Source organism: Phascolarctos cinereus, unplaced genomic scaffold (genome assembly GCF_003287225.1).
Source record: "Phascolarctos cinereus isolate Bilbo 61053 unplaced genomic scaffold, phaCin_HiC Scaffold_2;HRSCAF=192, whole genome shotgun sequence".
Taxonomy (NCBI): Eukaryota; Metazoa; Chordata; class Mammalia; order Diprotodontia; family Phascolarctidae; genus Phascolarctos; species Phascolarctos cinereus.
The window spans coordinates 269,664,867-269,688,167 of record NW_027555625.1 but is presented as its reverse complement, the minus strand read 5'-3'; the positions used below and the strand labels follow the sequence as shown (position 1 = coordinate 269,688,167).

Genomic DNA, 23,301 nt, shown 5'->3' with positions numbered 1-23,301 from the left:
CTCTGTTATAAAATGAAGATGCTAAGCTAGATGGTCACTGAAGTACCTTCAAGCTCTAACATCCTCTAATTCATCCATTCATCTCTGTGTTCATTAGAGGTTGTAAACAAATTGAATTTTGATGATGTTAAATTCTGAGAATGTTTATTTATTTATTTGTTTGTTTGTTTTGCTTTTTGGTGAGGCAATCAGAATCAAGTGACTTGCCCAGGGTCACACAGTTAGTAAGTGTCATGTGTCTGAGGCCAGATTTGATTTGAACTCAGGTCCTGACTCCAAGGCCGGAGCTCTATCTATTGCACCACCTAGCTGCCCCTGAGAATATTTTTTATAAACTAAATATGTTGAGTTTTAGTTCAAATTGGTTACTGATTTTTTTCTAAGAAAAAAGTTTTCAGCTTTGTGTGCAGTTCTTTTTTTAGTTAATGTTTGGTTCAGGGTTTTAAAAATCAGTACAATGTTTTAGTTTTTGTTTCACTATTCAAGTCCCTATCTGCAATCTACACAAGGCAACAAATCTGTGGAAGAGAAAGCTTGGACCTGAAAACTTAGAACCAAAAAGCTGCATCAGAATCAATCATTTACTTACCAGAATCTACTGCTTGAACTCGAACTGGAGAGTCACAGCAGATGGTGAAACCAAAGCCGTCCCTTCCCCTTGGGATGGTGATCTACAACATATGCCCACAGCCAGTTATTGCCAGAAGCCTTAACAGAAGGCTCCCTTAATTTCATTCCCTGGGGAAAGGGGATCAAGGAGCTTACAACCCCTAGACAAGCTAAAGAGCAGCCCCAGCTTTACAGAGAAAGGGTCTTGAATGCCAGACAAAGTTGTACAATGTCAGGGAGAACTCAATTTGCCAACCAGCTCTCAGCCTATGTGATCTCCCAGTATTCCTACAAGTTGTACAAAGCAATTAGTAAATTCTCCAGGCTGATGAATTGTAGCACTTGGCTAACACTTCTGAACATGGTTTACGGGTCAAGAGAACCACAATTTGGTTGGCAGGACAAAGCTAGTAGACCAACTATCCCTCCCTACCTGTAACATATCCTGCCCCTCCCATCCTCTTTCCATAACCCAGGTTCTTTGACAGAGTGAAGGAGCTAACCTCCTTAACTCTGCCTCCCCACCCAGAAACCCCAGGCATGGACTGGGGCTCAAAACGCTAACAAAGACTTAAATGGCATCCCTTACAAGAAGCCCTCACCAACAAGAAAGCATGTGTCAATACACAAAGGGAGCCAATACAAAAAATCTTTATTGAACACCCCTTTATGTGCCTGCCCCTATGCTAGGAGATATAAAAGAAGTAGATACAGTTCTTGGTCTCAGAAAGCTTAAAACCTAGCTGTGGAAACAAAATACACACACACACACACACACAGGGGCACACATACACACACTAACTTCTTTCATTTACCACCCAGTTGTACTACATTTCTCCCTACAGCCCTCCACAATCTCATCAATCATCAGGAACTTCCCAGCCTCAGCACCCACGTCTCGTCAGTGCCCTCTGCTCCTTGTTGGAGGGAAGAGCCCCATGAACAGAGGGTGGCCCTGGCCACAGCCAGTCATTTTCTATTCTTCTCAGGGTGCTGAGCCAAGTGCCGTCTCCTTTCAGCTTCCTTTTACATGTGGTCTCCCCCAATAGACTGCAAGCTCCTCTAGAGCAGGGTCTGTTTTTCTTTTTCATACTAGTAACCGAAGCACTTAGCACAGTGCCTGGCACCTAGCAGTCATTTAATAAATGTTTACTTGATGTCACACACAAATGGTTAAATAGCAATTATAGAATTAATGTATAGCATTAAATGCCAAGTGAGCAATACCAACACAACCTATTGAAATTAAACGAAAGGAAAAATCAGCACAGACTGGAGGTTAGGGAAGGCTCCATAAAGAAGCAGAGAAGTAAAAAACAAAGAAAAGTAGAGAAGTAAAATGGGTTGGTTCCAGACAGACACAGAAGAACTGGTTAGAGCATTCTAGGCAAGTTGAGAAAACTGGCCTGCCTGAAGCATAAGGTGTATGTTAGAGGTGAAGTTGGCTAGGGGCCAAATTGTGGAGGGCCTTAAATGTGAGGCAGAGTCACACAAAGAAAATGTTGATCTTTACCCTGGGTGAAAGTTTTGCATTTGCACAGAGACTACTGCAAGGGCCAGACTAGATCAGGACATCTCAAAGAAACTAGCTGCCCTGAGTTCCCAAGACCTGTGGGGAAGTTCACTGATTGGCCCTGCTGCAGCAGCTCAGGAGGTTCTGTTTCCTACCATCCCTGGAACTCAATTCAAAGCAAGTTTATAAAACAGGAAATCTGACAGACAAGAAGGGAGGGGTGGTACGATGGGGAACCATAGTCCCATAAGAATTCTGGGAAAATACAAAGCCAAGGCAGGAAGAAAAAAAAAAGGAAAGAAAAAGAAAAACAAACTTCAGCAAAGAACACACACACACATACACACACCAGACATTGCCCATGTCCAAGCTCCAAAGGCTAGCCCCAGTAGATTCCGGAAGCTATGCACTGCACCAGAGGACAAACACATCCTGATATTGATAGGGATGAGGGGAGTGGAAGAAAAAAAAAGGCAGGAGTCAATTGGTTTTCACTAGGATCTGCACACCAGCAGCAGAGTCTAATAACAGTAGTACTCTATTCTACCATACATTAAGCTATAAAGGTACAAGCAGAAGGCATTAGGTCTTATTATGTTTCTCTTGCTGTATCCTGAAAATGTTAAAATCCAAAAGAATTATTTTCAGTGTCTAGGGAATACTGATCATTAAAAATTCCCAAGTAAAAAATAATGATATATTTATATTAATACTCATATAGTAGTTTGGTTTCTAAGCACATTTATATCTATTATTCATTCATATTTTGCAGATGGGCAAAGTGAGATACAGAGAGATAAGAGACCTTATCTCTCACACCACATTCCAACCATCTTAATGTACTTACCATCTCCCTAATGGGATTTAGCTACTCCCACCAACAGACTCTAGATCCAGAGATGGAAAGAATATTTAAGATCATAGAATCCAAAACTAAGGCCCAAAAAGGTAAATGGCCTGGCCCAAGACCACAGGAAGAGTCATGATAGAACTGCCTACAGGACAGCATGGCTTGGGCAAAACTTCTACCCCCAGCAGAAAACGTGAACATCTTCATGACTGAGTTCAAGATCTCAATGATGCCTCATTTCTACTGTTTCCTATTTTGTTTTGTTTGTTACCATTTAGTTTCCTTGCTTTGGCTTCCCAGGCCAATGTCTGATCTCAGCTTTGGAGCACTCACCAGGTATACCCATTCCCAGCTTCAAGTGTGCCCAAGTTTTCCTGGTTCCAGCATCCCACCCTATCTCTGTGATTCACTCCTGCCCCCAATCCCCAAACAATAAATCAATTCCTGATCTAATATTGTGCCCACTATACCCTATAGCCACCCAACAGTACAGACACTTCTAGCCGTGTTGATTGTCCAAACAGCTGACTCACACAGCTCCAAGATAGGGGCCAGAAGAAGGGGGTGAATGAGAGTGGGAAACAGAGCAAAAAGCCAAAAACTATTGGTCAAAGAGGTGATGCAGAAGAGGTGGGAGCACTATGCTTTAAATTTCTGCTCAGATGCTAAAAGCACAAGCTACATTAAAGGCCATGGACACCCTCCAGCCCAGAGCCCATACACAACAACTGGAAGTGCTGTCACCAGTTTAGCCCCCTGCCAAAGAAGTCACAGAGGAGTCAAAGAACATGAGGAGCAAATCAAGGCTGCCTCAGGGAGAAGTTGCTTTACCTAGGTTCAGAGAGATACTCCTTGCTTTCATATTGTCACTGCCTTCTTTTTACCAAAAAAGAACAAACAAACAAACAAAAACTTCATTCTGTTTCTCTTCCTTTCCCCCGGCCCAGATCCAAATACCTATCCCCTTAATTTCAGGAGTCTATCTAGGTCATATCTGCCTTCTAACCCTGGAATTTAAAGAGCTGTCTCTCAGTCAGAAAAGCTCCAAGGTCCATCAACAATCTTGTAGTATCTTGGTCCATCCCAAAACAATTCTGTTGGAGGAGGGAAAAGGATGCCTCTCCTTCTTACTACCTTGGGCAAGGGTTAAGTTGCCTTATTTCTCTAGGCCTCAGCTTTCCCCATATGCAAAATGAGGAAAACGGACAAAGGCAGAAGTAAAATCCCTTCTAATTCTAAAGCCTATTATCCTAAACTTCCTCCTTTCTTCTTAATAATAAAAGCTGTCATTTACATAGGCCTTTAAAGTTTGCAAAGCATTATTTCCACAAAGTCTCACAACAACCCAGTGAGGTAAGAACTACAGCTATTATTAGTATCTCCTGCCTCTTGGCAGATGAGGAAACTGAGGCTTACAGTGGTTAAGTCCAGGGTCACCAAGTTAGGAATGCCAGAGGCAGGATTTGAGACCAGGTCAGTCCTCACTCCAAGCTCAGTTTTCTTTCCACTATACTGCCCTGTGTCACTCTCAGACCTGGAGTTGCTCTTCATGAAAAATTATTTTAAAATAACTTTAAAGGATCAGGAAAAAAAGGAGAATAAAATTGTGGTTTTTAAAAAGGAAAACCTACTCAACTGTTAGAATCAGATGTGGATTTTCAAGATAAGACAGGTTACCTTAACAGTAGGGAGAGGAGAACAGAAGAAGTGAGATCCTTTGAATCCCTTGGCTTCCTAGGAGGATCCCCAACCTATGCCCCAAGTTCCCCCTTCTTCCTCTACTGCCCTGAGCTGAGGTCAAAGAGAAATTTGCCAAGCAGGTGTAGAAGATGAAGTCAGGACGCAGAATGAGTGAAGGGGTAACACAGTAAGACTGAGTTCCAAACAAACCACCACCCCCACCCCACCCCCACACTCTTACATTTCCAGAAACTGGGTTTCCACCCACCTGTCGATAACGCCTCTCCGAGCACACTTTGCAGAGCCCATTGAAGCGATTCATAGCTACAGGTCCCAACTCAGCTGTTGCCCCATGAAAACTCAATTCCCCAAAGCAGTAGGAGTCCTCGTCACCCTGGAGCACGACAGCTTGGACTGAGCCACAGTGAAACTGGCATGACCGCCCATGGGAACCCAGCTCCACAGAAGAATGGCAGGAAATCACCTTTCACCTCCCCAGCCCCTGTCTGAGCTGTATGCCTCTTTACGATAAGCCAGAGAGCTTCCTGAAACCTCTGAACGACAAGGAAGAGAGAGTTTTTATATGAAAATTCCTGTCAACTATTTAGTATTCCCTAGCCCCTGCGCTATTGATGCTGCTTTTGTTCTGGCTGCATTCTTGAGCATGGAGCACTTTGTTATTGCAGTGTTCTCACAAACACTGCCTAGATGGGAAGCCCAGGCAGAAAACACAGTTCTCCTCTATTGCAACTACTCCCCCTCCCTTCAATTTAGTACAGAGGCAGCCCAGTCTGGGATAAGGAGGAAGAGTTGGTTTGGGGGAATCCAAGAAGGACCTACAGTTGTTTGTATCATGACATCCCATCCTGTTTGTGTTAAGCACAAAATACAAATGTGCAAAGGGGCTACCCCCCCCCCGGATCCAAAACAAATAATAATATGTGCCTTCCTAACCCCAACGTTTCTATTGGTGTGAAATTTGCTCAAAATGAACATTCAGGGCAGCTTAGAATAGGAATAAAGACAATAGTCACCAAAGGGCAACATGCAAATTTGAGGGATGGGTAAGGAAAGGGATTGGGAAGCTTATCAGGAAGGCATACCCAATGTAGTAGAAAGAACCCTGGGCTTGGAGTAAGGGGAGTTAGGCTCTACCATAATAGGTGTGTGACTTTAGGCAAACAAATTCCCTTCTCTAAGCATTAGCTTCTTCATCTGTGCAACCAGACTCTGAACTTCCAAAAATGTCTGTGATCTTTATACTACTTCTTTTGCAGGGCTGTTGTAAGTATAACACTTTGTAAGGTACTACATAAGTAGGAATTCATTCTAGTCATTATGATATGATGACTTAACACTAGCTTTTGGAGTCTCTTTTTCCTAGGCCTGACAGAGCTCCAGTTTCCAAGTCCCAAAGCTGTTCAGAGACCACCAACCCTAGGCAGTCATACCATCAACACAGTTTTCCTAGGGACAATTCTAATGGACCAAAATAAAGGCAAGACAAATGAGACTGGTGGGCTTGCCACTAAAGCCCCAAGTCTTTATCAAGCCAGGAAGAAACCAGATCTATTTCTGTATAATGCACACAAATTTTCAAAGACAACCTCTAGTCATGTTCATCCTTGTGTTAGGTTAGGATGGAGAAAGGAAAAATTTTTCTGTACAATCCCTCCATCAAAATTGGAGAAAAGGTTTTAGGGCCCAGTCCATCTAAACAAAGGACATCTGAGCTACTAAAGACTTGATAAGCTGTTTCTAACACGAGTAAGTTTTGCTGCTTGGCATTGGCCCTGATCATCTTTCCCAAAGTTCCCTGAGCACCTTAGCTCTCCTAGTCCTCATCCCATTAGCCTAAAGAAATATACCTGAGCTGGAGTCTGGGATTGTCATCACAAAGGCAGCAGCACTAAAGACTCAAAGCCAAGGAGAAAGCTACTTCACCCTATTGGACTGTTAGCCATGCTACTCACAGGATGCAGGAGAGGCATTTATGGGCAGAGCAATAGAAAAGTATGGCTTAGCCTCTGAAGTCCTGCTACCATGAGTACCTGAATCATAAAGTCAGCATTTAAAGCTGGATAGGGCTTTAAATATCCTTTCAAATAATAGGCAATTAATAAATGTTTGCTGAATTGGACCATCCTAATCACAGCATCATAGCTGAAAATACCATTTCAGATAAGGGCAACCCTCTCTTTTTACAGAAATAGAAAGGGAGGGCGTAAAGAAGGGAAGTCGCACAGCCAGTTAGTGGCAAAGCCAAGGTCAGAGTATAAATCCTCTGACTTTCAGGCCAGAATTCTTTCCACCCCACACCATCATGTCTCTCTGGGAGATACAGGTCAATGCCATCACTGGAAGCCAGAGAGACAATGGTAGCAGTAGTAACCTAAGCCTGTGCCCCTGATTGCCGCTCAGGCAGACGAGGGAGGAATGGCCATCCGAGTGGATCCTCCCACTTCTGAAACACAAGCATCTCCAAACTGCAAATAGACTTGGTGTCTCCCACCCAGATATAGTCCCAGAGGAACCAAAATGAAAGGAAATTGAGAAAAGGCACAGAGCCAATTCCATTTCCATTAAAACCTGGGGACATGGGCCAGTATTATAATCTACCTAAAGATCCCACTACAAGAAGTCATCAACTTTGTCACTTTTGCTGGCTTTGTCACTAACTAGCTGTGCTCAACCCAAGACAGAAGTAAAAGTCAGATCTTTTAGCTCCCAATCCAAAATGTGTTGGCTGGGACCACTATAAATTTATGTTGTGCAATTTCAACTAAGCCCTAAAGCTACACACCAAATACTTTACTTCTTCCATAAATGACTCCCTATCTCATTCCCTAAATTGTGTTTCAAAGCTTTTCTTGCCTCCTTAAGTCACCTACACCATCCCCAAAGCCTTCCCCTCTCAGAAGACCAAATTTAACTTCACGCTTCGCTAAAAAAAACTGAAGCCTCCCTCTTCTGCATGCAGGGTAGAAAAGGCAGAACTGTGGAGGCTAGCTTGAAGGATAACTCCTTCTATGTGCTGGAATTCCAGCTGGCCATAGTTAGTCAATATTGGAAGCTTTAGCACAAATAAGATCCCAATAACTCCTTTCTCTCTTATGCCCAAATTTCTGCCCGAGTGTCCAGGGAAAGAGGGCCCTTGCAGATGTCCCGTTAGAAGGAGTATAAAGAGTCGCTCCTGCTTTCATGCTGCTCTCTGGGTAACACTCCACACAAGCCCAAACTGGCTACCCTGGGAGCTTTCAGAGCCAGTTTTGACTGTGCGAAAGGAAGGGAGGGGAGAATAGACCTTGGGTTTGTTTGTCCAGCAAAATCCTACAGTTTCAAATAAATGAGTAAAATTGTAGCCAAAGGAAAGCAGCCAAACGGAATTGAATGCTGATAAATCACCAGCCTCGTTGAGTCTGACTTCCTACTGGGGCCCAGTGTTGTGTGGCTGTTCCCTATCTACATTGATCATTCAAATCAAGGAGAGGTGACCTATGTCAGAGGACACAACTCCAAATTCCAGGCTGCTCCCACCTGAGGGCAGACAGCAGCACCTCTTAATAGAAGAGATATTCAAATCAGAAGAGCCAACCCTTTCCTTAGCCTTACATAGCTATAGAACAGACAGCTCCTTATTCTACTTAAACAGCTCTCCAAAGTTACAAATCAGTATCCCTATTCATTCAGAATTCTTTGCAGGGAGGAAATACAGTTTTCAGGACTGGCGCCCAGGCTAAATTTTTGCATTGCAACTACCCTGTGGGGCATCTCCTTTAGCCTGAGAACAGACTCAAAAGATATGGCTGCCAGCCCGATGTGGGTCACATCCAGCTGGGGCACTGGATTGTGGCCAGGCAGATCTGCCCTGGGGCAACACAAAGCCTGACCCTGCATATACCACGGAAGGGCTCATACGATGTCAAGTTCAGGGCCTGATGTCTCTACTTCTATCCAACCAGTCAGCCTTTAGAACTTGGCTGAAGAGGCCTAAGGTCTCTGTGAGCTAAAGAAGAGATATCAAGAACCCATGGTTTGTAATGCCAATGCCAACACTACAGAATAGAAATCTTTACAATAAGAGAAAAAGTTGTATGACCTTGTCCAAGTCATTTAATTTCTCTGGCCTCAGCAGCCTCATCTCTAAAATGAGTACACCAGGATGGCATACACAGGATGAACGATTAAACCGGATCATCTTTAAAATCTCTCTCCTTACTCTAATATTGACGAGTGTAAGTTGTGGCTCTCATGCTTTCCACACCAGTCCATTCACTCTGGTAACAGGACCAAAGAGGAGCAGCACATGTGCTAGCTCACCCTATTCATCCAAACGGGCAGTGGGTGAGAGGCTTGTCTCATTATTCAGTAGAGAGGAAATATTTATATCTGAAGTGAAAGGTGTTGCTTTCCCTTTTATGACTCCAAATGCACTCATTTTTATTATATACTTACTACTTTATTATACAGGCTATCCCAAAAGTCTCAGTGTACTTTTAAACTTTAAGAGCTTATAACTCCACCAAGACTTTTGGGACACCCTATATGTGCTCTTATTCCCACAATTACTTTTGGCTTAATTTCCTGACTAGACTATAAAAGTTCCTGGTAGGCCTATACTTCCTTTGTGCTTCTAGTAATGTCAAGCACAGTGCTGAGCACAAGCAAAGCCTCACTAATGACCTACTAGCTACTATGCTTCTAATAACATACCATTCAAGAAAAAGACAGAATTTCTGAAATTCTCCCCAAATCCCCATGTCCCCTAGGTGGGCTTCTATACACCTAACTATCCAGTCTCAGAGCTAGGAGCAAAAAATCAGCAGCTGCCAACATCCTAAGATATTACACCAAACTGACCAGTGGAATGATGGGTTACATTCAGCCACTGTATGAAGCAGAGTGTGCGGGGGGGGGGGGGGGGGGGGGGGGGGAGCCCATGGGGGGGGAAGGGAAGGTTCCCAGGGTCACATAGATCAGCAAGACAAGGTCCTCCCTCACAAGCTAGGGCTGTGTCTTTCCCCATTCCCTTAGTGTTGAACTAAGGCACTGACTGGGAGGAAGAAAGGCTGAAAAACGGGAGAAAAGCACTTAGCTCATAGGGAAGGGCTTACAGTCAAGGCAAGAAATAATAAGCAACTTAAACTCAGGAAGCTGCTACTTGCTGAGTCACCACCAATCATGTTGTCCTGTGGAAGAATGAAATCACAGCTTCATGGCCTTTGGAGCTGGAAGGGCACTGAGAAATCATCCAGTCCAAACCTCCCACATTACAAAGGAGGAAATCGAGGCCCACAGATGATCAGTGAATAGCAGAGCCGGGATTCAAAATCAGCTTCTCTAACTTTCAGAATCACCAAATCACACACTTACAAGAAGCCACTTAGTCAGATCTATGCCTATAAAAAACAAATCCCTCCTACAACACACCCACATACCAGCTGCGCACGCGCGCACGCACACACACACGCACGAGCACAGTGTTCATCCAACCTTCGCCCAAAGGCCTCCAAGACAGGTAGAACCCACTATGTCTGTGGCAACTTGTTTTGTTTTTTTGGATAATTCTAACTGATATGCCTCTGAAATTTCTACCCATTAGTCCTAATTTTATGCTCCGGGCTAATCGAGAACAAGACTAATCTCTCTTCTCCAACAAAGCCTTTCAAGTGTTTGATGATGGCTACCATGTCCAGCCTCCAGGCTAAACATTCCCAGTTCCCTCAGCCAATCTTCAGCTAACTGGGGTTAACTTCCGTATTTCTGTTACTGTTGTACTTTGTTTTCAAAGGGGACTGGTGACATCATGGGGCGATGTCTTAACTTACATGTGAACTGGATTTCAGCACTCCCAAACTAAGAGTTAGCTTCAACTCTTCGTTCTCCTTTGTCTATCATATCTAATCAGTTGCCAAGTCTTGCTGATTCTCCCTTCCACACCATTTCTCAGCTCTGTCTCCTTCTGTTTATTCACTCAGCTATTACCCTAATTCAGACCCTCCTTCCCTCTAGCCTGGACTATGCAAGAGCCTCCTAATTGGCCACTTCTTAAGGAGTGCCTTTTCTGATCCACTATCCCTTTTCTAGGGTCAAGGGTCTCTCACCTGAAATTACCTTATATTTACTTCATATCTTTTTTGTTGTTGTTGGCTAGGCTATGGGATTAAGTGACTTGCCCAAGGTCACACAGCCAGTTAAGTGTCAAGTGTCTGAGGCCAGATTTGAACTCAGATCCTCCTGACTCCAGGGCCAGTGCTCTCTCCACTGCACCACCTCGCTGCTGCCACCTATTTACTTCGTATCTTATTTGTCTTTACTGTTATTCTTCCTGCTGCTTTCCTCAAAAGCAGAAACTCTTCATTTTTGACTTTGTAACCCCAATTTCTGACCCACAGAAATACTTAATAAATGCTTGTGGGATAATTCAGACAGCAGGTACTCAAAGGTCCTTCACTGTTCTATTTGCCTTCCCCTAAAATAAGACACAGCTAGCAAGAGAGAGTTTGAGCTGCCTCCACAGCTGCTTTCTGTCCTGCCAGGGCTCATCACCCGCTGACACTCCCAACTCCCTTTTTCAGCTTCTCTATATATGTTGTGTTCCTCCATTAGAATGTAAACTCCTTGAGGGGAAGAATTGTCTTTTGGCTTTCATCTGGATTCCCAGCGCTTAGTGCCACATGTGACAATAGTAGGAGCTTAATAAATGCTTACTGCTTCCACCTGACAACTCTGGAAGCTCTCCTTCCAGCTCTTCAACGTCCTTCCTCAGATATGATGCCGAGGACTGAACATGAACATTTCAAATGCAGTCTAACTACCACAGATTCAGCAGGACTATCACCTCCTTACTTCTCAAAGTTATTTATGCCTTTCTTTCTTTTTTTTTAATTTTTTAGGCAATTGGGGTTAAGAGCCTTGCCCAGGGTCACACAGCTAGTAAGTACCTGAGGCTAGATTTGAACTTAGGAAGATGAGTCTTCCAGACTCGAAGCCCAGTGCTCTATCCCCTGTGCCACCTCGCTGCCCCTAAGACTTTACCCCTATCCCTATTAAATCCAGGGCTGTAATAAAACCAAGTTACCTCTCCAAGATGTGTGATCAATGTCTTTCTTGCATTACCACAAGCCATGTTTTTGATACATAGCATTCATTGCATTAAGAACTTTGAGAATTTCCAGAGTGGAACTTGACTATTTCCACCAATGCATGGATCATTCCCCCAAAAAGCAACTTGGGGAAGCACCCGGTACAGAGTTAGCTCAGAGGCAGAGAACACAGAGGCAGAATCCTCGGTTACAAATCCGTCCCTTTGCACTAGAAATCTTCCATGTCTCCAGCATTCTCTCTCACCAGCAAGCTTCAAGTGGCAGCTGGCGTCACAGACTTGGCAGGGATAGATAAGTTAGAGGCAACTTGGGCAAGGGGAAGAGAGGATGTGGCTGGCAACTTAGGGATTCTAGTGAGAGCAATAGTAAGGTTGAAAGGCTTAGGGGTTGGGCAGTAGACAAAGGTTCTCAAAAAAGTCCTTGGGCCCCAAAAGTACTTTTAATTAATACTTTAAGAATCTATGATTTAGTCAATGGAACACAGACAGAGATCGCGGAGAGTTGCTTGAAACTCCATAAACAATCCTCTAAAATGAAGTCTAGTGTTCTTTTAAGTATATCATGCTGTCTCAGGACAGGACTATTTGGAGTTTCCGCTCCTCCTGGGAAGTGAATCTATCTAGGCCCCAAATGTTACCCCTGGTCCCAAATCTAGAAAAAGGTTTCTGAGCAAAGTCTCACTTGATTCCACATATTGACTCCTAATCCTTAGATGGCTGGAACCCACCAGGTATCTAAAACACCTACTTTACTGAGCTCCATAGAGCTCCGTTTCAAGTACTAGACATGGTACTTTAGTAACAAAGAGCCAAAATTATGCGAATTACAGATTTCCTAGTTGACTTTTGGATTAATGGTTGTCCAGCAAGCTACAGATAATGAAGCCCTGAGAAGGGTTCTGATGGCTGACAGCTTTTCTCATTATCAGTTGGTACACAAGTCTCCCACTCACCCACCTTGAATAACTGCATGTTTTCTGTGTCCACATGTTTCAGTGCTAGCTCAGGCTTTCTCAGTAATAGATCTAAAAGGCAACCAAGAGAAGCAAGTCATCAACAGGGACATGCAACTAGTTTCAAGTTACTGTCTAGCCCTAGATCATTTAAGCAGTCTGCTCAAAGGGATGGACTGCAAGAAAAGCTCCCTAGGGAATTATTTTCTTAGTGTGGCTGCATGGTGCACTCCTGCCCCTAAGCTTATAAAGCACATAACCAATAACATCCTCCTCTCCAAAAGGAAACTCAATCAAGAGAATTAAAGGCCTCACAGCCTCACTGCCTAGGAAAGCTGCCCATCTGCCTGTCACGGGAATAATACCACATCAGTCAAGAGAGAGGCTGACCCTAGATACTATTCACTTTAATCAAAATATAGGGTTAACAGTGTCTAATACAAACACAGGGACAGAACTGTCTAGATGTCTGGAAGGAGGTGGGGGCAGGAGAGGTACTGGAGGAAATGTCATTAGAGTGGTCTCCAAATAAAACTCCTTTATAACTTTGTGTCAAGATCCAGACTAGGGACTAAAACTGTGGAAAACATACCTCTGCTCTGCTTCAACCGCCGAGTGGCCACCTTAAGATGCTTTGTGCGGCCCAGGTCCCGTCCCAGAAGAAAATACCAGCCACTGATCTCCTATGGCAGGAAAAGCATTAATAACAGTAAGGAAGTGGGGTCATGTTTGGAGTTAGGAAACAAAATCACTTGGAAGGAGCAGCATGGCAAAGACGCCATTATCAGATCTGGCCACCATTACTGAGTATCTAAGATGTACTATGCACCGTTAAGACACTGAGAGACTTGGGCTGTTTGGACAGTTCTCTCACAGAGAAAGCACTGAGGAGGTTGCTGGTGCTGCTGCTACTGCTACTGAGGCTGAAAGAGAAGAAATGGATACGAGGCTCCTCAAATAAAGAAAACATCCCCAGTTTCAAGAGCAGCAACATCCCTCTGGAACAACTAGAAGTTGTCCTCCTGCCCTCCCAGGTTCCACTGAGAAGTGAGAAGCCAAATAAGCTGCACAAGAAGCAGCCCCCTCCACATTCTCTGGAGTTCTTCAGACATTTTGAACCCAGTTTAAAAAAAGTCTCACCTCTGCTTCTCCAACACTACAGATAAGTAGAATGTAAGCTCCTTGAAGGCAGAAATGGTTTCACTTTTGTCTATGCCCAGTGCCGAGCACGGTATCATACACACAGTAAGTGTTTAATAAATTTTGGTTGAGTTGACTTTTAAGTTTCACTTCCAGTTCAGGATAACAAAGCTCATGAAATCTGGTCCCTCCTAAACCGTGGTGTACACACTGCCACATTAATGACTCACGACACAGATCACATTATTCCTTTACTTTAAAAGCCTCTGGTGGCTTCCCATTGCCTATGGGACAAGGTCAACAGACTGGCACTTAAGGGCTTCCTCAAGGTCAGTCTAGCCCATGTGTACCTGGTCAGCCTTAAATCCCGCTACCCCTTCACACATCCTATCTCCAGCCCTTTAAAGGGGCCTACTTGCCCTTCTTTAAAGACATTCCATGCTTTCCTATTTCTCTACTCTTATCTCCACCTGGTGAAGTATTGCTCGTGTTTCAAAGTCTAGTTCAGACTTCACCTTTTCTGTGAGGCCTCCCCTAACTAAGGCAGATGAGAGGTGGAAAGTTGAGAAAAGCAGAAGGCAGCATGGGATCTGGGGCTCAGCAATGGAAATCAAATAATAACAACAACCCACATTTAGATAGCATTTCAAGAACAAGTAAGAGAATTTAGCAACTGCCACAAGGGAAAGTGTGTCTTCTTACCCTCACAAAAACAATCTGAAAGCCACATCACCACTTAGCCATAGGCAGATAGCAGCCATATAGCATTCAAATAGGGTGGTTCCAGAACAGAGAAGGCTTAAGGCAGTGTATATATAGAGTGCTGAACTGGTAGCCAGGGGTCTGGGTTCTAATCCCAGCTCCGGAACCTGCTAGCTGTGGTGCCTTTGGACAAGCCTCAGTTTCCTACATCTATAAAATAGGAATAGAATTACTGTGAGGATCAAATGAGATAACAGGTATATTCCTTTATAAATCTCAAAAACTAGGGGCAGCTAGGTGGCTCAGTGGATAAAGCGTTGGCCCTGAAGTCAAGAGGGCCTGAATTCAAATCCACCCTCAGATACATAACACTCACTAGCTGTGTGACTCTAAGCAAGTCACTTAACCCCAATTGCCTCACCAAAAAACAAACTATATAGAAATGTGAGTTATTTTTGTTATTACTTTTCCCTATCCTTTCCCCCTGCCTTAGATCTTGAAGAGGTCCCCTAGTACACTGGTCTGTTCACTCACAGATCAAAATTTGCTGAATCTTGTTCTAGTCAGTCCACCTTACAAGAAATCCTAAAGAAGCAAACGGTAGCCAAGGACAGGAGCTTACTCTAATCCTGGACCTAGAGTCAGGATAAATGTGAATAATACCTGGAATATGACCTTAGGAAAGTCAATTAAGCCTTGATTTCTTCATCTGCAAAATAGGAGCAATAATATCTGCACGACCCACCTCATATCAACCAGCACAAGGAAAGACAGTAATTTTATATCCTAGTTCTTTCTATGCACCAAAGTTCTCCTTTTTACACAATATCTCTTTCCCAAATTCTGCTCCTTTTGGAAGAGTTCTGGGCCAGTGGATTTAGATAAGGAGAAGGGGTTGGCTCTAGCTCAATCAGACTTGGCAACGGATATATCTTCATTCCACTGACTCCACTGCAAATAATAATAATATTTATATATAGTGCTTCAATGTTTGTAAAGTGCTTTACCTATGTCATCTCATTTGATTCTCACAACAGCCCTGTAAGGGAAGTGTTACTATTACCCCAGTTTATAGATGAAGAACCAAGATTGAGAAGGACTAAATAACTTGCCCAGGGTCACAAAGCTAGTAAGTATTTAGGGTATCATTTGAATTCGGATCTTCTGACTCCAAGTTTAATACTCTGTCCACTGTGTCTCTTTGTTGGACAGGTAGGAACTTAGTTGCCTCCCCCCTGCAAAGTTTCCAGAGAAAGTTGCCCAGGCCTGCATCACCCTCAAGGTAATGATGTCACCAGGCCTCTCCTAGGGACCTACCTTGTCAGGGTCCAGCAGAGACTTCACCCCAAAGCTCATGCAGCCGATAAGTTGACTCTGTCTGGAGGAATAATGGAACTTGATATTAAAACCTTTCCAAAAGCTCAGTACCCTGGCTAAAAAGAAAAAAAAAATGGACTCACTAGCCTTTTGAGAGACTTTAAGTAAGTAGGAGATAGATTTGGAGTCAAATCCACATAACAAAGAAAATCCAGGATGGACTGAAATTGCTTGTTATGAAGCTCTACTTATTCAGGGGGGATATCTGGCCAATTATCCCAGAGATAATCTATAACCAGTAAGATATGAACACTGGAACTGCAGTTAGTAGGAAGAAAATGGAATTATTGGTCCCATAACCAAAAATGTCTGAACTGGCCATTTTCCAACTCCTCCATTATCTTCCCCATACTCCCTTAGGCCCTCTCTTCAGTTACAGAGCCCCATAGTGGAAATGAAGATATGATGAGATCACTGTGCACTGTTACAGCTTTTAACATTCAAGATCTTTTCCCATCCACATCCTCATTTCACCCTTACAGCTTTCCTGTACAGTAGACAAGGTGGGTACTGCTCCTCCTGTTTTATAGATGAAGTGACTAAGGCATAAAAACTGAAATGGCTTGCTGGAGGTCTTACAGCTCTTCTATGTCAGAGCACTGCACTCTTTGCGCTTGTAACTAGAGCAATGAGAGTAACAAAAGAAACCCTGTACAGTTCTACTGTCAATCAGTATCTTCCAAGTAGATCAACATGAAGGATGTCAACACCTGTGTCAGTAGTAATGACAGAACATGGAGAAAAGTGATCAGCCACAGGCTCAACATGCAAGTTCTCAACAGTGACAAGCATCATAGAAACACTTTTGGATTACCAAGATATAAATCAATCATGGAAATATAAAGGTCAACAAAGAAAAATACAGCCTGTGGAATCAACTGCATAGACAGTTAGAGCAGTAGATAGAGTGCCAGGCCTACTAGCACCAGGAAGACCAAATTCAAATTCAGCCTCAGACACTTAAAAGCCGTGTGACCTCAGGTAAGTCACTTAACCCATTTGCCTTCATTTCCTCAACTGTAAAATGGGGATAATAATAGCACCTCTCAGGATTATTATTAAGACTCAAATGAGATATTTGTAAAGCACTTAACACAGTGCCTGGCGCATGGTAGCATGATATGAATGCTAGTTATCATCATCATCATTTGGTGAATAACACTGGTGCTGCAGTGTCAAGATGGGCAATATAAAATTTAAGAACTAGCAGGGAACATCTGACTCATCCTGAATAAGAAGTATTCAAAATTTATTAAAGATCCTCCTATCTACCATGCATTTAGGACTTTCTTTCAGGTATGGTAGCTCTCAATCTAGCAATCCAGAGCAAAATGCTAATTTGCACTGGCAAAGGCTCCCTTCCCTCTTCAGAGGTGAGAAGCAGGTGCATTCAGGCAGTTTCTTGATACCAACCAAGAGGTAAAGTGTCAAGAACACTAACTATCTGTGAATTAGTCCAACTATTCTGGAGAATAATTTGAAACTTGCCCAAAAGTCTATAAAACTGCATACTCTCACTTTTACAATATCACTACCAAGTCTATATCTCAAAGAGATCAAAGAAAAAGAAAAGGACCCATATGTACAAAAAGATTTATAGCAACTTTTTGATGTAGCAAAGAACTAGAAATTGAGGGGATGCCTATCAATTTGGAAATGGCTGAACAAGTTGTAGTATATGATGGTGATGTAATACTACTGTGCTATGAGAAATTAGGAGGGAAGTGGTTTCAGAAAAACCTGGGAAGATTTATATGAACTGACACAAAAGGAGTCAGAAGAACCAAGAGACTATTATACACAGTAACAGTAGCATTTTAATAATAAACTGTGAAATACTTGTTTATTCTGATGAATACGATAATCTGGAGAAGAGGATGAGGCTGGTGACTTTATACAGCCCTCCCTCATTTAAATCCAATTCATTTGCAAGTCTTACTGATGTCACTGACAAACAACAACAAAGGATACACAATGTAAAAATTCTATCCACCTCCAGAGAGAGAACTGATGAACTCTGAGTGAAGACTGAAACATACTTTTTTCACTTTATTTTTCTTGGGTTCTTCAAAACATGGCTCATGTAAAAATGTTTTGCACGACTTCATATGTACAGTGGTGCAATGTGGGAAAATTAAGGTAAACTGAGAGACAGTGGTCTAAGCATAATCAATTTATCAGTTAGGCTAGCAGAACCAGTAAACTGGGTCAGTGGCCTCTTTCAATGACGAGAGCTTACTAACCTTCATTTAGTTTTGGGAAGCACAAGAGAACAAAGAACAGAGTTGGGGAAATGGGGAAAAAATGCTATTGTTTACAGAGTAGACAGCATCATGGGGTGGGGACAACACGATAGGCTGGAAATTAGGAATAACAGGCTAATAACAACCCTCTCCTCTCCTGTGACTAATAAATGTTCATCGTTTAAGTCCACCTGCAAAGTTAGAGATAGTGGACCAGACTGCTTTGGATAACAAACCAGACATCCTTGAAGGATAGCTTGGTGGTGTAAAGATTCTAGACAAGACTCCCTAGTGTCTACTTGACTCTTTCAAGGGTAACAAATTTCCTTCACACAAGAATAGAACAGTGATTTAAAAGAGAACTGGATTTCTAAATTTGACTCATTACGGGACAGCTGAATTTCTGAACTAAGTTCAGAGACAAAGAAACATGACTTGGGCAGTTACAAGACAAAAATCAATTAACTGTAAATAGGATCTATTTCAATCTGATTATGTCAACTGGGTTTATATTTCTTGCCTTCTTAATAGGTGGGGGAGGAGTAGAAGGAGAGAGAGAATTCAGAGCGGAAAAATTTTTTTTTAATTTAAGGTTCTTTTTTTTGGTTAAAGAGCAATAGCTATGCTCTTTTTGCATGTGTACCAATACACCAGAAGAGCCAATAACAACTCTACCACAAAGGACAATTACTTTTAAGGTCATTGCTCTTAAACACACACACACACACACACACACACACACACACACACACACCCTTCCTACTCCCTTTATCCTCCACACCTTGATTATGTTTTTCCACTTTCTCCTGTTCTCCTAATAAATGTTCCTTACCCTCAGTTTCACCTACTGTCCCTGCTTCATTGCTCAATTCCCCAAATACATGACCATACCAATAATCTATTCACATTTGCAAATATTCTGAATTCCTAAAATATTAAATGTCCAATTTCCGGAATCTATAGCCAAAAATACATACCATTCTTGAGGCATAGATAGACAGAGAGGCTATACAGAGAGGTATAGATAGACCAGAGGTTCAAAGCCTAGAAGGCTTAAAGTCAGAAAAGCGATTGGCCACTTGCTCGGAGGACAATGAACTCTCTTCATTGGCTTAGTTTTTGTTCTAGTACAAATCTATTTGCATGCCAAGCAGGAAAGCATGCCGCAGGAGGGTGGAGGAGGCACCAAAAAAAAAAAAAAGCTAACAGCTAAGCTTCTAGGCTCTAAGCTGAAAAAGAGAAAGTAGCCCACTCATCCTCTAATGAAGAAGAGGTAACAGCTCAGACAAAGACCCCAGCTGAAGTCAGAACCTGAAAGCAAAGAGAGGCTACACAACTATATGTCCAACTAAGCCATTTCTTGGCAGAGATTATAAAACCAGCAAAGTTCCATTTGGTGGAGACTCCACAGCATACAACACCAGCAAGGAACAGGCCCAGCAGAAGCAGTCCAACAGCACTACTGGATGACATCAGCAACCCTCCACTAGCATCTGGCTTATGCTCTCAGAGATAGGCATTACCCGTTTGGCCATTTCTAAGCCATGCCCGCCTGTGTTCTGGCCTTCTACCTCCTCCCATCAGAATGCAGACTTTGCTCAAGGCTCCTGGGTTCTTAGAGGAGAGCTTTCACTTTATCTTGCCTCAGACCAAACCACCACACCAGTTCCTGGCCATTTCAAACCATGCTGCCCCTCCTCTACCTGCACAACCCCCTAAGTAACCCTAGCTCTCCTTCATGTGTCTTCCTCCCCAATTAGAAAATGAGCTCCTTGATGCCAAATGCTTGCTTCTATTTGCATCTCCAGCATTAACACAGTGCTGACACACAGTAAGTGCTTAATAAACATTTCTTTATTCATGAATGAATAAATGTTTCTTGTGTGTATACTTCTCTACAAGTGTTCCCTAGCCACACCTCGCCATATATGTTCCCTAAGCATGTCCACTCTCTTCCCACTGATGGCGTGTAAGAGACCATGTCTAGATTTATGGAAGAAAATGTTAGGGTGGTCCTTTTCTTATTACAAAATTTCATTAAATGCCTTTGCTTTCAACTAATTGTGTCCTCTGGCTTACTAGTAAAAGCAAACATACTGGTAGGTGCTCATGAGCAATGGTTTTAAATGAAAGCTGACACAGAGTGTGTTGAACCTGGGGTAGCTTTTGTGGGGCCTGATGTGAAAGCTGCCCTGGATGCTACAGAGTTTTTGCCATTGTAGAAGTTAAAGTGGCCATCATAACATCTGTAAGGCTGACCTAAGATGTTACTCCAGAAAACCATACAGCCTCTGTGAAGGTCTTATATACCTGTTTAACACCAAATGGCAACCCATCCAAAAGAAATCTATCTGATATTTGGATTCACAAAGTATTCCACTGTACTGTTTGAATCTTGGTATACTAAATATATGCTATGGGATTATAAATTTTACACTTCTATATTTCTACAATCACATTCCCTTGACCTAAAGAATATGGCTTCTGTAATATTCTTTGGTAAATTGAATTCACATTCCCAAATGAACTAAAAGTACTAAATTGTTAATAACTTCCCCACAGCTTTGCTTCCTACTCAGGCGCCAGTGATTTCACATTCATTCAGGTACAGTAAATTGTCACAATTAACACTCATAAGGAGAAATCTCTTAAGTGTTCTATAACTGACTACTTCTTACTTATTGCACTTAAAGCTATTAAAAATTCTTTTATAGGTAATCTGAGTATAGCTCAGTTTATAGGTCGATAAATAATGCCAAACATACTACTCAAAAGTTTATACCAGGGGTGGGGGATTTGTTCTGTGAAGTTTAGATTCAGTCAAAGGGCTGCACTTGAGGACCTAGAGGGCCACATGTGGCCTTGAGGTCACAGGTTCCCCATCCCTGGTTTATACTTAATTCACAAACTGTGTTTCTACTGTGCACAACAAATAAAAGATATAATTCTTCAAGTTCATTACAAGTGTCAGTGAAATAGGAGAAACACTTGAAAAGTAACAATACAATAATTTTTCAAGTGGTTCAAGATGATACCACAGAAGTCATATGGCATGGTAAAAAGAGGACAAAACTGGAAAAGAAGATACAGAAGTTCTAGCCTCAGTTCTGCCTGTAATTAAGCTCTGTCACAAGTCTTCTCATTTATAAAATAAGGGAGGTTAAACTACATGATCTCCAAGGTTCCTTCCAGTTGTAACAATCTATTTTCTAATATTCTATGTTCACCTCCTGCTCCAAGTCTGTGGTTTCAAATCTTACAAGGCAAGTACCTGATTAAGTACCAAAAAGCAGAACAGACCATATTAGCTAAAGCAATCTGAGGAAAGATCACTGCAGCACTAGAAAGTAAGAGAGGGCTCAAGGTGGAGGGTGGGTTTGGGCCAGACCCTGGAGGACAGGCAAAATTCAGATAAACAGAGAAGTGGAGACTACAGACAGGGTGGCTTCTGGGAAAAAACTTTTAGGGAGACTCTAGAACCCCAAGAGTGTACAGACAAAAAAGAGGTAAGTCTATACAAGGCACAATTAGAAAAAACAGCATGGCTGCTGCAAGAGGCTATCAAAAATGACCAAAAAGCTGTATTCTTTTAAAATCATGATGTAAATTCATTAAATTTTCTTTTCAAATTGACTGATGACCATACTTAAGAAAAATGCTCTTTGATTTAAGAACACACGCATCAATCTGGGTAGCATTTTTCACAGTATTTTCCTTTCATGTATTATGTAGCTATAAAGGCTTTTTCTCTTAGACAGATCAGTAACATGCTTCAGTATTATTCACCAAGGTTGTGTTCAATACCTTCAGTCATGCCAACGAACACTGATGATGTGCTCTTTATTAACAACAACTCTTGATGGCTTTTTAGCAAGGCTGTCGATAATACAATTCAAAGCCATTTGAGAAAGTAATATATGTGTCTCTTCCTTTGTATGCTTTTTCATTTGGACTGCCTATTATGGATTTTTTGAATAGGGAATCATACTTTCCCAAAATAGGCAAGAATGTAAGAAACATCCCCCAGTACATTGTTGTATTGCTTCAACTTGATGCTGACTCATTCGCTCCAACATTACTATGCCTTTCTTTGCCAATAGTTTGAATTAACATTACTCACTCATTCTTAAACTGTACTTTGCTTAATTTATTCTACTGTCCTGAAATTCTAGTTGTAAAACAGAGAGGTGAGTAACTGCACCTCCAAGTGTTTTCATCATAGAGCAACCAGTACAGTAAAATAATTTTATAGCTTAAATGCTCCTCTACTCAATACACATCTCTGCATCCAACTTGCTCTGAACAAATGCTCTCTCTAATAAAATGTTAAGCATATACTGAACAAGCAGCCTACAGAAGAAAGTTAACACCAGGGCACCATTTTATACCACTATGATGACATACAGATTTTCTATTTTGAGGCAAAATGTTGAAGAAGATGCTACTTTTAAAAGCATTCCAATTTGTTAACCTAGGATACAAAAAAAAAATCTAATCCAGGGTGATTCCCTGGCTCTAAGCCTACATATTTTCATCTGATAGTAAATGAGATAAATCTACATTCATATTACACTCTTGCCTACTAGTTATTTGGTTCGAAGAAGGAAGGATATAGTAAGAGAAGGAAGAATTTATTAAGTGCCTACTATGTGCCAGATACTGCGCTAAGTGCTTTATAAACACCCTCTCATTTTGTTTTCACTATAACCCTGGGAGGTAGGTGTTACTAGTATCTCCAGCTGACAGTTGGGAAAACTGAGACAGACAGAAGTGATGTGACTTGTCCATGGTCACACAGCTAGTCAAGTGCTGGAGTTCAGATATCAACTCAGGTCTTCCTAACTCCAGGCCAAGTGTTCTATCCACTATGCCGCTAGCTGCCTCTAAGTGAGAGTAAGTGTCTGCAACATGGGCAAACTGGCCTATAGCAGCTATTCCTTGAAGCACGTACAGATATTCCTTGTCTTGTTCCAGTCCACCATGTGGAAGCTGGTGGGGAGAAGGCGGAAGGGGGGAAACCTACTTCTGGCTTGTACTGTTTGATGATGAAAAGTCCCTTAAATGGCTCCTCAGCCTGAAGAATTGATAAATCAAGGAATACACAAAAGGGAATTACTAAGATATCCAAC

General features: G+C 42.2%; 1 protein-coding gene across 3 annotated transcripts in view; it reads right to left on the bottom strand.

Moving 5' to 3' along the window:
* The window catches only part of LOC110193614 (regulator of G-protein signaling 3), a 111,911-nt gene that overhangs the window by 63,478 nt on the left and 25,132 nt on the right, over positions 1–23,301 (bottom strand). For 2 of the 3 annotated variants that reach the window (XM_078150038.1, XM_078150037.1), the window contains exons 8-11: positions 15,870–15,930; positions 13,303–13,393; positions 12,715–12,782; positions 590–671 (exon numbers count right to left, since the gene is read on the bottom strand). In XM_078150038.1, the coding sequence (XP_078006164.1) occupies positions 590–671; positions 12,715–12,782; positions 13,303–13,393; positions 15,870–15,930 (302 nt within the window). Of the gene's footprint in view, positions 1–589; positions 672–4,920; positions 5,169–12,714; positions 12,783–13,302; positions 13,394–15,869; positions 15,931–23,301 lie in introns of those variants that run through there. The other variant, XM_020965491.2, reaches the window with a different exon arrangement.